This window comes from Oncorhynchus masou, chromosome 6 (assembly GCF_036934945.1).
Source record: "Oncorhynchus masou masou isolate Uvic2021 chromosome 6, UVic_Omas_1.1, whole genome shotgun sequence".
Taxonomy (NCBI): domain Eukaryota; kingdom Metazoa; phylum Chordata; class Actinopteri; order Salmoniformes; family Salmonidae; genus Oncorhynchus; species Oncorhynchus masou.
The window spans coordinates 6,591,780-6,603,686 of NC_088217.1; the positions used below are offsets into that span (position 1 = coordinate 6,591,780).

Here is an 11,907-nt window from a genome sequence, read left to right on the forward strand (position 1 = left end):
TCCACAATTATGTTGTTGTTTTTTAGCCCCAATGGCAAATGTGAAGGTGCATATTTTAATTCCAACGTCCCTTTTACGTCACGAGTTGTAGTCGAAAGGCATTGTGGTCTAGATCCGCCCGGAAAGATTGTTTTAAAGTGTATCTTGTCATTCAAGGATTTAAAACCCCGTTTTTACACGTTGTTTAGTGGTTACGTGTCATATTGATGCACAGTCAGTTCTAGCTATTTCTCGACGTTTTGAAGCAACACGTTGGTAAAGGATTTATTAACTTTTTGAGTGAGTTTTGTTTTGTCTTTTAGTACTTTGTTGTTGATTTAGCTACCATCCAGCTAGCGAGCCAACTTAACGATTGGTGGCTAGGCAGCTAACGTTACTTACTGTACGTTTAGCTAGGTAGATGTATGAAGTTTAACTAGCTAAAGATGTATAGTTTTTCTTTTCAAAGAGATCGTTTGAAGTGCCTCATCTCTAAAATGATACTTGATGGTTATTTAATTTGCTGGTTTCATATTTCATTCATTCGATAGCTAGCTAACCAAGACAAGGCGCTAACTTAACTATCTAACTTGAGTAGTTAACTAAATAAGCTTCCTGTGAATTGAAACCACTGTGATTTGTTTACTCGTATCAGCTGAACATATTTTGTTGTTATCACGGTGTATTTGTCCAGCCAGACAGTTAGTTAGCTAATCAGCTAACTTGCTACTAGGACTGAGGAAGGCAGAAGGTGCACGTAGTTAGCTGGCTGGGGTGTATTCAGGAACAATACATGGTTTCTAGTATGTTGTAAGGTTATTTACATTGTACCATCAAGGACAATCGCTTACTAACAAACGATTACACATTTTCAGCCATGGTTTAGTCATTTTATTTCAATCTAAACAGCAATTGTTTTTGAACACACTTCTTTACAGCTACACCTCTGAATCCATTGTTGCATGTGTATGACTGTTCTAGTGCAGTCATGGAGGATTCACTCATGTCACACGTTTTGATTATTGTATCTAGGCACCACTATAACCTCAATCTCCCAGGACTTGATGCTCGCTGCCATCCTGATCACTTTAACCCATTGATGACCCCATCTCGTACTGGGCCAAGATGAAAGCTCTGATCCTAGTCGGTGGCTATGGGACTCGACTAAGACCTTTAACCCTCAGTGTGCCTAAACCACTGGTGGAGTTTGCCAACAAACCCATCCTTCTGCATCAAGTTGAAGCCCTGGTCAAGGTTAGTGACTCCTACAACCTGTCATCGTGAATATAAAATGTATCATTGATGTGTAATCTATTAATTGTAACATTCAGATGCATAGTCTAGATGGATCGGCTGTACCGAGTACAGTATGCACAATGACAGGATGTCAATGTATTAACCAAATGTAGAAAATAAAAAAATATAAGAAAAAATAGTGTAATTGTTTACACAATTGAACATTGGAGAACACCTCATTGACAACAAGCTGGAGTGCTATTTTGTTAGTAGTTTAAACAAGACCTGCTAGAATTAATTCTCAAGGTTGACTAGTGAGTGTATTGCTCTGGCTGCTGTTGGGCCTTAAGGCTGACTAGTGAGTCTATTGCTCTGACTGCTGTTGGGCCTCAAGTCTGACTAGTGATTTGTACAACCTGCCAATCATGTACATTCATAGATCATAAATCCATGCTCTATCTGGCAGATTATAATTCTGTAACATTCACATGTATAGTGACCGTACCTACCTACTCCAGTACAGTGTAAATGGCTGTATCTGGGTTTCTGTACGGCACTTTGAGATATCAGCTGATGTAAGAAGGGCTATATAAATACATTTGATTTGATATCTACAGTTGAAGTCAGAAGTTTACATGCACTTAGGTTGGAGTCATTAAAACTTGTTTTTCAACAACTTCACAAATGTCTTGTTAGCAAACTATAGTTTTGCCAAGTCGGTTAGGACATATACTTTGTGCATGACACAAGTCATTTTTCCAACAATTGTTTCCAGACAGATTATTTTACTTGTAATGTACTGTATCACAATTCCAGTGGGTCAGAAGTTTACATACACTAAGTTGACTGTGCCTTTAAACAGCTTGGAACATTCCAGTCATGGCTTTAGAATCTTCTGATAGGCTGATTGACATAATTTGAGTCAATAGGAAGTGTACCTGTGGATATATTTCAAGGCCTACCTTCAAACTCAGTGCCTCTTTACTTGACATCATGGGAAAATCAAAAGAAATCAGCCAAGACCTCAGAAAAAAAATGTGTACGCAAGTATACAAACAATAGTACACAAGTATAAACACCATGGGACCCCACAGCAGTCATACCACTCAGGAAGTAGAAGCGTTCTGTCTCCTAGAGATGAACATACTTTGGTGCGAAAAGTGCAAATCAATCCCAGAACAACCGCAAAGGACCTTGTGAAGATGCTGGAGGAAACAGGTGCAAAAATATCTTCCAAGTGGACAATTGGGGTCCAAGCATACTTCCAAAGTTGTGGCAAAATGGCTTCTGGACAACAAAGTCAAGGTATTGGAGTTGGCATCACAAAGCCCTGACCTCAATCCTAAAGAATTTGTAGGCAGAACTGAAAAGGTGTGTGCGAGCAAGGAGGCCTACAACATGACTCAGTTACACCAGCTCTGTCAGGAGTAATGGGCCAGAATTCACCCAACATATTGTGAGAAGCTTGTGGAAGGCTACCCAAAATGTTTGACGCAAGTTAAACAATTTAAAGTCAATGCTACCAAATACTAATTGAGTGTATGTAAACTTCTGATCCACTGGGATTGTGATGAAAGTAAAATATGAAATAAATCCTTCTCTCTACTATTATTCTGACATTTCACATTCTTAAAATAAAGTGATGATCCTAACTGACCAGACAGAGAATTTTTACTAGGATTAAATGTCAGGAATTGTGCAAAACTGAGTTCAAATGTATTTGGCTAAGGTGTATGTAAACTTCCGACTTCAACTGTACCTACTCCAGTACAGTGTAAATGGCCGTACCTACCTACTCCAGTACAGTGTACACAGAGTAGGCCTTCTTATTCCTTACTGTACACTCAGCAGCATGAAACGTATTGTATCCAGGAAAGGAAAGTGTACGTTGTTTATTCTGTGTCTGACTGTCGACAGGCTGGAGTTAACCATGTGATCCTGGCTGTCAGTTACATGTCCGATCTGTTGGAGCGAGAGATGAGGGTTCAGGAAGAGAGGGTAAGGCTTTTTTCCCCCTACTGTCAATGTATGTATTGTTTTTGTATTTGAGCTTTTTGTCTAAACAAAGTACTAAGCACTTGACACACATGTACTGTTTTCTGTTTTACAGCTTGGTATTAGAATCTCCCTGTCACATGAGAAGGAACCCCTTGGAACAGGTACAACCTGCTGATCAACTGGGGCGTATGCAGTCATTAGTCTGCTCCTACAAGTTAGGGAGAAATCTCACCAGACCGTTTGTCTGCGTGCAGGGCTGTTCGCTTGCTGTCGGAGCGGTATCTTATTTGAATCATTTGTTGTTGTTTTGGGGGGGGGTAGATCAGCTTTAATATTGCAGATATATTGTAGCTTCCATCAATATAATTGTCTGGATCATTTCCAGTCCCCCATACATTTTTTCGCATAAATATACACCACACACATACATACACCACACACATACATACACCACACACACACACATCTTTAAAAAAATATATATTTTCCTTTATTACTTTCTAACCCTACCCCCCCCCCCTTAATTCCTTAATTGGAGTTAACTAGTGAACAAACACTCGTAGGCTTCTATTTCCTGCTTATAGATTTTATGGGCCCAGTCTATTTCACAATAGTTTTATTATTAATTTTTTTACTCCTGTCCTTCCTCTAACTTCAACCTCTCTACCTATCTATTTATTTCACAAAAGTAATGAACCGATATGTTTTATGGACAGACTGTTTTAAATGAGTTATCCTGTTTATTAGTTGTTATTGTTCCCAACATTCAGCTCCGTTCAACTTCTCCCATCTATCTCATAACACCATCCATATTGGATTTCGGTTTGCCATATATTTTTAAAGTGTGCTGTTATCTTTCACAAGTTCTGAACCTTTCTATTCTCATTTCTACAGATTATAAATAAAATAAACCTTTTTGCCAAAATAATTATTATATTATTGATCAATTGACTTGATTTTTCTTATTTAAAAAAAAAAGGATAAATAAATATGGCCATTTTCAACCCAGCAGCAATAGATCCTTTCATTGGCATAAAGATCAAGTTGATTGAATAGAATTGAGCTGTACACCTCCAGTTTTGGTCCTTTTATCCTTACGGATATTTAACAAAGTTAATAGAATTGTTAACTCAGTGTGTGTTTACCCCCCCCCCCCAGCCGGGCCTCTTGCTCTGGCCAGAGAGCTGCTAACGGACAACGACGAGCCATTCTTCGTCCTCAACAGTGACGTAATCTGTGACTTCCCCTTCGAGGACATGTTAAAGTTCCACAAGCACCATGGCAGAGAGGGGACCATTGTGGTAAGTGGAGACTGTTACTGTTGGCCCTGTGGCTCCTACACTCTAGATACTCCTGTCGATCTGAGAGGATTGGCTGGGTTTAAGCCACATGGTGAAAAATACCACCCAGCCAATCGGACGGCAAGGTGGAAATACTACAACGTTGCTTATAAACCTATCAGGAGTGTTTAGAGGGACCTCTGCTGTTAGAGCAGGCCAATCAACACTGTCAAACTGTTTCAGGGGATCAGCTTGAGATCCCCTGAAAGACGAGACCTCTTATGAGTTGTTGTTGGGGATGCAAGGTGATTGGTAGACTGATATGTAGTCCGTCTCAAACGAGCGCTGGTGTCTGTTCCTAGGTGACCAAGGTAGAGGAGCCGTCGAAGTATGGCGTGGTGATGTACGAGGTAGAGAGCGGACGCATCCACCGATTTGTGGAGAAACCCCAGGTGTTCGTCTCCAACAAGATCAACGCTGGGATGTACGTCTTTAGCCCAACCATGCTCAAGAGGATCAAGGTTAGTGCAGATGTGAAACCTCTTCATTTTATCACATAATATGATGTTTCGACACAGCGAGTAAAGAAAACCGTTTTTTTTCTTCTTCGTGGATTTAGAATCTATTTTGTAACCTTAAGCCGATGTTCTGAAAATGTGTCCACTCACTACTGTAAGTCACGTTGGATAAAATGGTGTGCTAAAGTGGATTGTGGTACGTACACTTTGTGTACAAGACATTAGGAACGCCTCGATTCGTCGGGGGCATGGACTCTACAAGGTGTCGAAAGCGTTTCCACAGGGATGCTGGCCCATGTTGACTCCAATGCTTCCCCACAGTTGTGTCAAGTTGGTTGGATGTCCTTTTGGGTGGTGGACCATTCTTGATACACACGGGAGACTGTTTAGCGTTAAAATCCCAGCAGCGTTGCAGTTCTTGAAACACTCAAACCGGTGCGCCTGGCACCTACTACCGTAACCCATTCAAAGGCACTTTAAAATTTTTTTGTTTTGCCCATTCACCCTCGGAATGGTACCACATACACAATCCATGTCTCAAGGCTCTGGATAAGAGCGTCTGCTAAATGACTTAAATGTAAATGTAAATGGCTTAAAAATCCTTCTGACATCAACACAGGACATCAGTAGGGGACCATAACTTTAATCTGGCCAGTCTATGTCATGGAAAGAGCAGGTGTTCATGTTTGTTTAGTCTTTTTTACACTCCATGTATATTGTATTCTTCCAGCTCAGGCCCACCTCTATTGAGAAAGAGATCTTCCCGTTCATGGCTGAGGAGAACCATCTCTACGCAATGGAGCTACAGGGGTTCTGGATGGACATTGGTCAGCCTAAGGACTTCCTGACGGGGATGTGTATGTACCTGCAGTCTGTACGACAACACACACCTGACAGACTGAAGACTGGGCCTGGGTTCCTGGGTAACGTGCTGGTGGTGAGTCAACCAGTCTGACACCGGATCATATATCTCCGTTCAACAAGGCAGGCAGATCTGAAAAAAAAAACATTAGCAGTAGCCCTCTGATTAGCTTGGTGGTGGCTCCTTCATTTAGCTGCCCTCTGGTTGGCTTGGTGGCGGCTCCTTGATTTAGCTGCCCTCTGATTGGCTTGGTGTTGGCTCCTCCATTTAGCTGCCCTCTGATTGGCTTGGTGGTGGCTCCTTCATTTAGCTGCCCTCTGATTGGCTTGGTGGCGGCTCCATCATTTAGCTGCCCTCTGATTTGGCTTGGTGGCGGCTCATCCAGTTAGCTGCCCTCTGATTGGCTTGGTGGCGGCTCCTCCATTTAGCTGACACCTTTCAGGTCATGAGGTCCTAGGGTTTGTGTCTGGACTAAGCCACAAAATATAGACATTCACTGGGTGTAGGATTTTAGTCCATTCCATCAATTACTGTATAAATAAGTTACACATGTGGTATGTTCCTGCAGTTACAGACACATCCCACCAGAGGGAGCCTTGTCAGAAGATCAGATATAACCAGGCCCTTTGTCATCGGTGTGCTGATCTAGGATCAGTTTAGCCTTTAGATCCATAATGAATACGATTATATGAACAAAATGGACCTGATCCAAGATCCGCTTTATATGTACATGCCATATTCTAACCTGGCATTGCTCCGTGTTCTGGTCCAGGATCCCACAGCCCAGATAGGGGAGAACTGCACCATCGGGCCCAACGTGACCATCGGGGCGGGGGTGGTGCTGGAGGACGGGGTCAGGATTAAAAGGTGTACGGTACTGAAGGGGTCAAGGGTCAGATCACACTCTTGGCTCGAGTCCTGCATCGTAGGGTGGAGCTCCTCCGTAGGACAGTGGGTGAGTAGAGAGGAGACACACACACAGTGGGTGATTAGACCCTGTTGAATATAGTTATGTGTAATAATACCACAGCAATATTATTTTAAGAGTAGAGGACTGTTCACTACTTCATTAACTAGACTCAATCTTCACACACACACACACACACACGTGGTATTCCCAAGCAACACACACACACACGTGGTATCCCCAAGCAACACACACACACACACACACGTGGTATCCCCAAGCAACACACACACACACACGGTATCCCCAAGCAACACACACACACACACACACACGTGGTATCCCCAAGCAACACACACGTGGTATCCCCAAGCAACACACACGTGGTATCCCCAAGCAACACACACACACACACGTGGTATCCCCAAGCAACACACTCACACAACTGCTGATGTAAAAAAGGCCTTGGTGAGTACATTTCTGTTGATTTAGAATATATATATATATATATGAGTCTTGGTCGCTACAAACTGCTGAAGAAGAGCGACGTCACACTCACTGTGCCCCAGTCCCCCAACTTTTCTGACCGTTTCCGCATGTAATGGCTGAGGGAAAGATTGTGTGTGTATATATATATCTCTGTGCTCAGTTTAGTTAGTCTGGCTTTTTTTAATGAGTTTTTTTAAATCAATTTGATGTTATTTTTATATATATATACTACCGTTCTTAGAAATGTCCTTGTTTTTTAAAGAAAAGCAAATATTTCTGTCCATTTCAAAATAACATCAAATTGATCCAAAATAAAGTGTGGACATTGTTAATGTTGTAAATGACTATAGTAGCTGGAAACGTTAACACAGCTGAAAACTGTTGTTCTGATTTAAAGAAGCAGTAAAACTGGCCTTCTTTAAACTAGTTGAGTATCTGGATCATCGGAATAGATTTAGATGGGCAAAAGAACATAGACAAGCAATGTTCCTCTGTCCAGTGTCTGTGTTCTTTTGCCCATCTAAATCTATTCAGACGCCAGGTGACGACTTGTGAGGCGTCTGTTTCTCAAACTAGACACTGTAATGTACTTGTCCTCTTTCTCAGTTGTGCACCGGGGCCTCCCACTCCTATTTCTATTCTGGTTAGAGCCAGTTTGCGCTGTTCTGTGAAGGGAGTAGTACACAGCGTTGTATGAGATCTTCAGTTTCTTGGCAATTTCGCGCATGGAATAGCCTTCATTTCTCAGAACAAGAATGGACTGATGAGTTTCAGAAGAAAGTTTTGTTTCTGGCCATTTTGAGCCTGTAATCGAACCCACAAATGCTGATGCTCCAGATACTCAATTAGTCTAAAGAAGGCCAGTTTTATTGCTTCTTTAATCAGAACGGTTTTCAGCTGTGCCAACATAATTGCAAAAGGGGTTTCTAATGATCAATTAGCCTTTTAAAATGATAAACTTGGATTAACTAACACAATGTGTCATTGGAACACAGGAGTGATGGTTGCTGATAATGGGCTTCTCTACACCTATATAGATATTCCATTAAAAATCTGCCGTTTCCAGCTACAATAGTCATTTACAACATTAACAATGTCTACACTGTATTTCTGATCTATTTTATTTTATTTTAATGGACAAAAAAAGATGAGCTTTTCTTTCAAAAAAAGGACATTTTCTTTTGAACATTCGTGTATATTAATAGAATAGCTGTGATATGGAATGTGTTATTTTATGGGGGGGGGGGGGGACGCTATGCTGCACTGCTTCATTAACTTCACTGATGGTGACACACAACCCTGTCTGAGTAATATGGAGGTGTGACATCACAAATACTTGGTGTGCTTGATTCCGTTGGTCTGGTACACAGGATATGACACAACGGAATTGTCCCAAAAGGCTACAGAATTCCAAGTCATACTTTCCAATATACTTCACATAAACACAGTATGGCTGCGTTTTACACAGGCAGCCCAATTCTGATCCTTTAGCCAATTGTTTGCATAAGAGCTGAATCTGGGCGGCCTGTGTAAACGCAGCCTGTGTGACTCAGGGTCTGTTTTGATCTCGGAGAAAATATCCAGTGAAACTAACAACATTTTTGTTGGGTTTCTCCCTGTCGTGATCATATTTGTATCTGTCCCTGACTGTGTGCTCTTTTCCCTCACTGAAAGTATTTCACATAATGTCCGGTGTGTGACCGAGGTCTTTGAGCAATGATTAGTCCCAAACGCCAAGCCAAAATCATCAAACGCACATCAGCGCAAACATTTGAAATAACGTTTTTGAAAAAATGTCTGTATTTCACATGTATACAGAATGTGTCCTTGGGCTTTATCAAGCTCTCTCTAACTCTCTCTCCCTCTGTCTGTCTCTCTCTCTCCCTCTGTCTGTCAGGTGCGTATGGAGAATGTGACCGTCCTCGGGGAGGATGTTATTGTGAACGATGAGCTCTACCTCAACGGTGCCAACGTACTTCCTCACAAGTCCATCACCGACTCAGTGCCTGAACCGCGCATCATCATGTAGTTCTAGAACAACAGACAGGCCACCAGCGCTTTCTTAGAACCGGGCCTCAAGCGCTTGAAGTGCCACAGAGATGGGTTTCTAGTAGTACCTGGGTGCCGTTCCGATTCTGCTGACATTCTACCCCTTGTCCTCTGTCATATGCTATATGTTTAGCACGGAGGAGTGGAATGAAGGCAGAAACAGACTAGTACCCAGGCCAGGATCTGGGTCGTGGGGGCTTACATTTTAAACCAAGGACAACTAGCTAGCTATGGCCTGGTCTAGAATCAATTCCTAGCTCCTCCACCCTAGACTCTTAAGTAGATCTGAAACAGTTGGTTAGTTGAGGTCCACGCAGTATTATAGTAGCATCACCTTGCCTTCTGGTGGGTTAGGGGGTGTTTTTAAACACTTCTCTTTTTCAAAATACATGTTTGTGCTTCAATGAGGCAAACCTGTATAAATAAAGGATCAATTTTTGCCATATTGCTGACCCCTATCCAATCCTCTTATATGTACACTAGGGGTTGATTCTGGCTGGTTAGGGGTTGATTCTGGCTGGTTAGGGGTTGATTCTGGCTGGTTAGGGGTGGATTCTGGCTGGTTAGGGGTGGATTCTGGCTGGTTAGGGGTGGATTCTGGCTGGTTAGGGGTTGATTCTGGCTGGTTAGGGGTTGATTCTGGCTGGTTAGGGGTGGATTCTGGCTGGTTAGGGGTGGATTCTGGCTGGTTAGGGGTGGATTCTGGCTGGTTAGGGGTGGATTCTGGGCTGGGCTGGCTGTTTTAGGGGTTGATTCTGGGCTGTCTGGTTAGGGGTGGATTCTGGGCTGTCTGGTTAGGGGTGGATTCTGGGCTGGCTGGTTAGGGGTGGATTCTGGGCTGGGCTGGCTGGTTAGGGGTGGGTTCTGGGCTGGTCTGGCTGTTTAGGGGTGGGTTCTGGGCTGGTCTGGCTGTTTAGGGGTGGGTTCTGGGTTGGTCTGTTTTAGGGGTTGATTCTGGTCTGGGTTGGGTTGATTCTGGGTTGGCTGTTTTAGGGGTTGATTCTGGGTTGGCTACCTGCCAGTATGGTGGTAGAAATAGATAGTCAGGGTCTGAAATGGCACCCTATTCCCTATGTAATGGCCTACTTCTGACCAGAGCCTTAAGGGCCCTATTCCCTATTTAGTACACTACATTTGACTGGGGGCTCTGGTTGACAGTAGTGCACTAAATAAGGAATATGGTGCCATTTGGGATGTTTATGCTCTGATTCCAACCTTTTCTTCTGCTGCCAGTCTACTGGCTCTACTGTTGATTTGATTTGGACCCTCATTGGTCAATAGATTTGTTTAGATCTTAAGGATTCTGGTTAAGCTGATCATTTAGACGCAACAGTGTCTGTAAAACTATCCCCTTTGTGAGCCGTTCCATTTAATTTCATAATCACAGGATACTCTTAAGTCCTTCTTCGCATCCTGTCTCCTGCTTTGTTTCTGAGGGGAAAGGATGTGAGGAATCAAGGAAGCACTTTTGAGAATCATTCAAACCCTAAACATATTATTGCCTGTCTTTCTTTTTTTTAAGAGGAATTGTTTTGTCAGTGACTGATCCCATTGTATTTTCCCCCAAGACCACTAGAGTACTGAGATAGAGAGTTAAACGTCCAGATTGTAAAATATACATCTTTCTCTTCTAAAGGTGAGCGGTAGGTTTGAATATTCCCGTTAACTTTCCTCAAATTTGCCTGTTTTCTAGAAATCCTTGTTTAGAATATTCCTGGAATTACAAGGGAATAACTAGGAAATCCAGCCAGGATTTTGATGAAAACCCATGGAATTTTTGCAGAAGTTAGCGGAATTTTGCGACTCGGTTGACGTAAAGATTTTTCTTCAATGTATCCCTTGTCCAACCGATTAGTGATGTGTCAATCACCATGGAAGCGATTAGTGGACCTGTCAATCAATCAAACAGTAACTACTGATGATGTCACAATCAAGTGAACTCCTTTTTAATTAAGTAGTTTTATCATATTAATATAATGAATTGAACTTGTTTTTTGTTTTTCCCCTAATTTTTCTATCACAATTGTCTAATGTATGTAATATTGTTTGAGATTTATTGATGAACAAGCTCAATAAAAGTGAGAAATGTCTCTCAAACACATCTCTACCTTACCTACGTTATGGCTGTTGTATTTCTGGATAGTATTCTGTATGAATGGGTCATTAATGGGACTTCAATAACCAATTATTGGTTATTAATCAATAACTGAAATTGATTCTGCAATTCTTCGAGTATGAGAATACTTTTGTCCAGCTGAAGCAAGCCCGGAACATTTTGTTCCATGGAAAATAACTTTCTAGTTTCTCAATGATATCATTTATTTGGGGTGGCAGGGTCGCCTAGTGGTTAGAGTGTAGGGGTGGCAGGGTAGCCTAGTGGTTAGAGTGGAGGGGTGGCAGGGTAGCCTAGTGGTTAGAGCATTGGACTAGTAACCAGAAGGTGGCAAGTTCAAATCCCCTGAGCTGACAGGGTACAAATCTGTCATTCTGCCCCTGAACAGGCAGTACACCCACTGTTCCTAGGCCGTCATTGAAAATAAGAATTGGTTCTTAACTGACTAGTTAAATAAAGGTAAAATTAATTATTCA

At 42.2% G+C, this 11,907-nt stretch overlaps 1 protein-coding gene and 1 long non-coding RNA gene across 3 annotated transcripts; one reads left to right on the forward strand and one right to left on the reverse strand.

Moving 5' to 3' along the window:
- Window positions 1–92: 92 nt before the first annotated feature.
- gmppb (GDP-mannose pyrophosphorylase B) lies at window positions 93–11,430 on the forward strand. 2 transcript variants are annotated; one of them, XM_064967477.1, is made up of 9 exons: window positions 93–279; window positions 1,012–1,233; window positions 3,133–3,213; window positions 3,326–3,374; window positions 4,372–4,514; window positions 4,856–5,014; window positions 5,742–5,948; window positions 6,646–6,828; window positions 9,167–11,430. In XM_064967477.1, exons 2-9 carry the CDS (start codon window positions 1,105–1,107, stop codon window positions 9,296–9,298), a joined length of 1,083 nt encoding a protein of 360 aa, XP_064823549.1. In that variant the 5' UTR covers window positions 93–279; window positions 1,012–1,104; the 3' UTR covers window positions 9,299–11,430. The 2 variants fall into 2 exon arrangements, with proteins under 2 accessions (XP_064823549.1, XP_064823550.1); XM_064967478.1 differs by having other exon boundaries at window positions 93–255.
- Window positions 4,184–6,700, reverse strand: LOC135541319 (uncharacterized). The gene is made up of 2 exons (XR_010455959.1): window positions 6,619–6,700; window positions 4,184–6,344 (listed from the first exon to the last, which is right to left on the reverse strand). It is a non-coding gene; the product is annotated as an uncharacterized LOC135541319 (long non-coding RNA).
- Window positions 11,431–11,907: the final 477 nt, after the last annotated feature.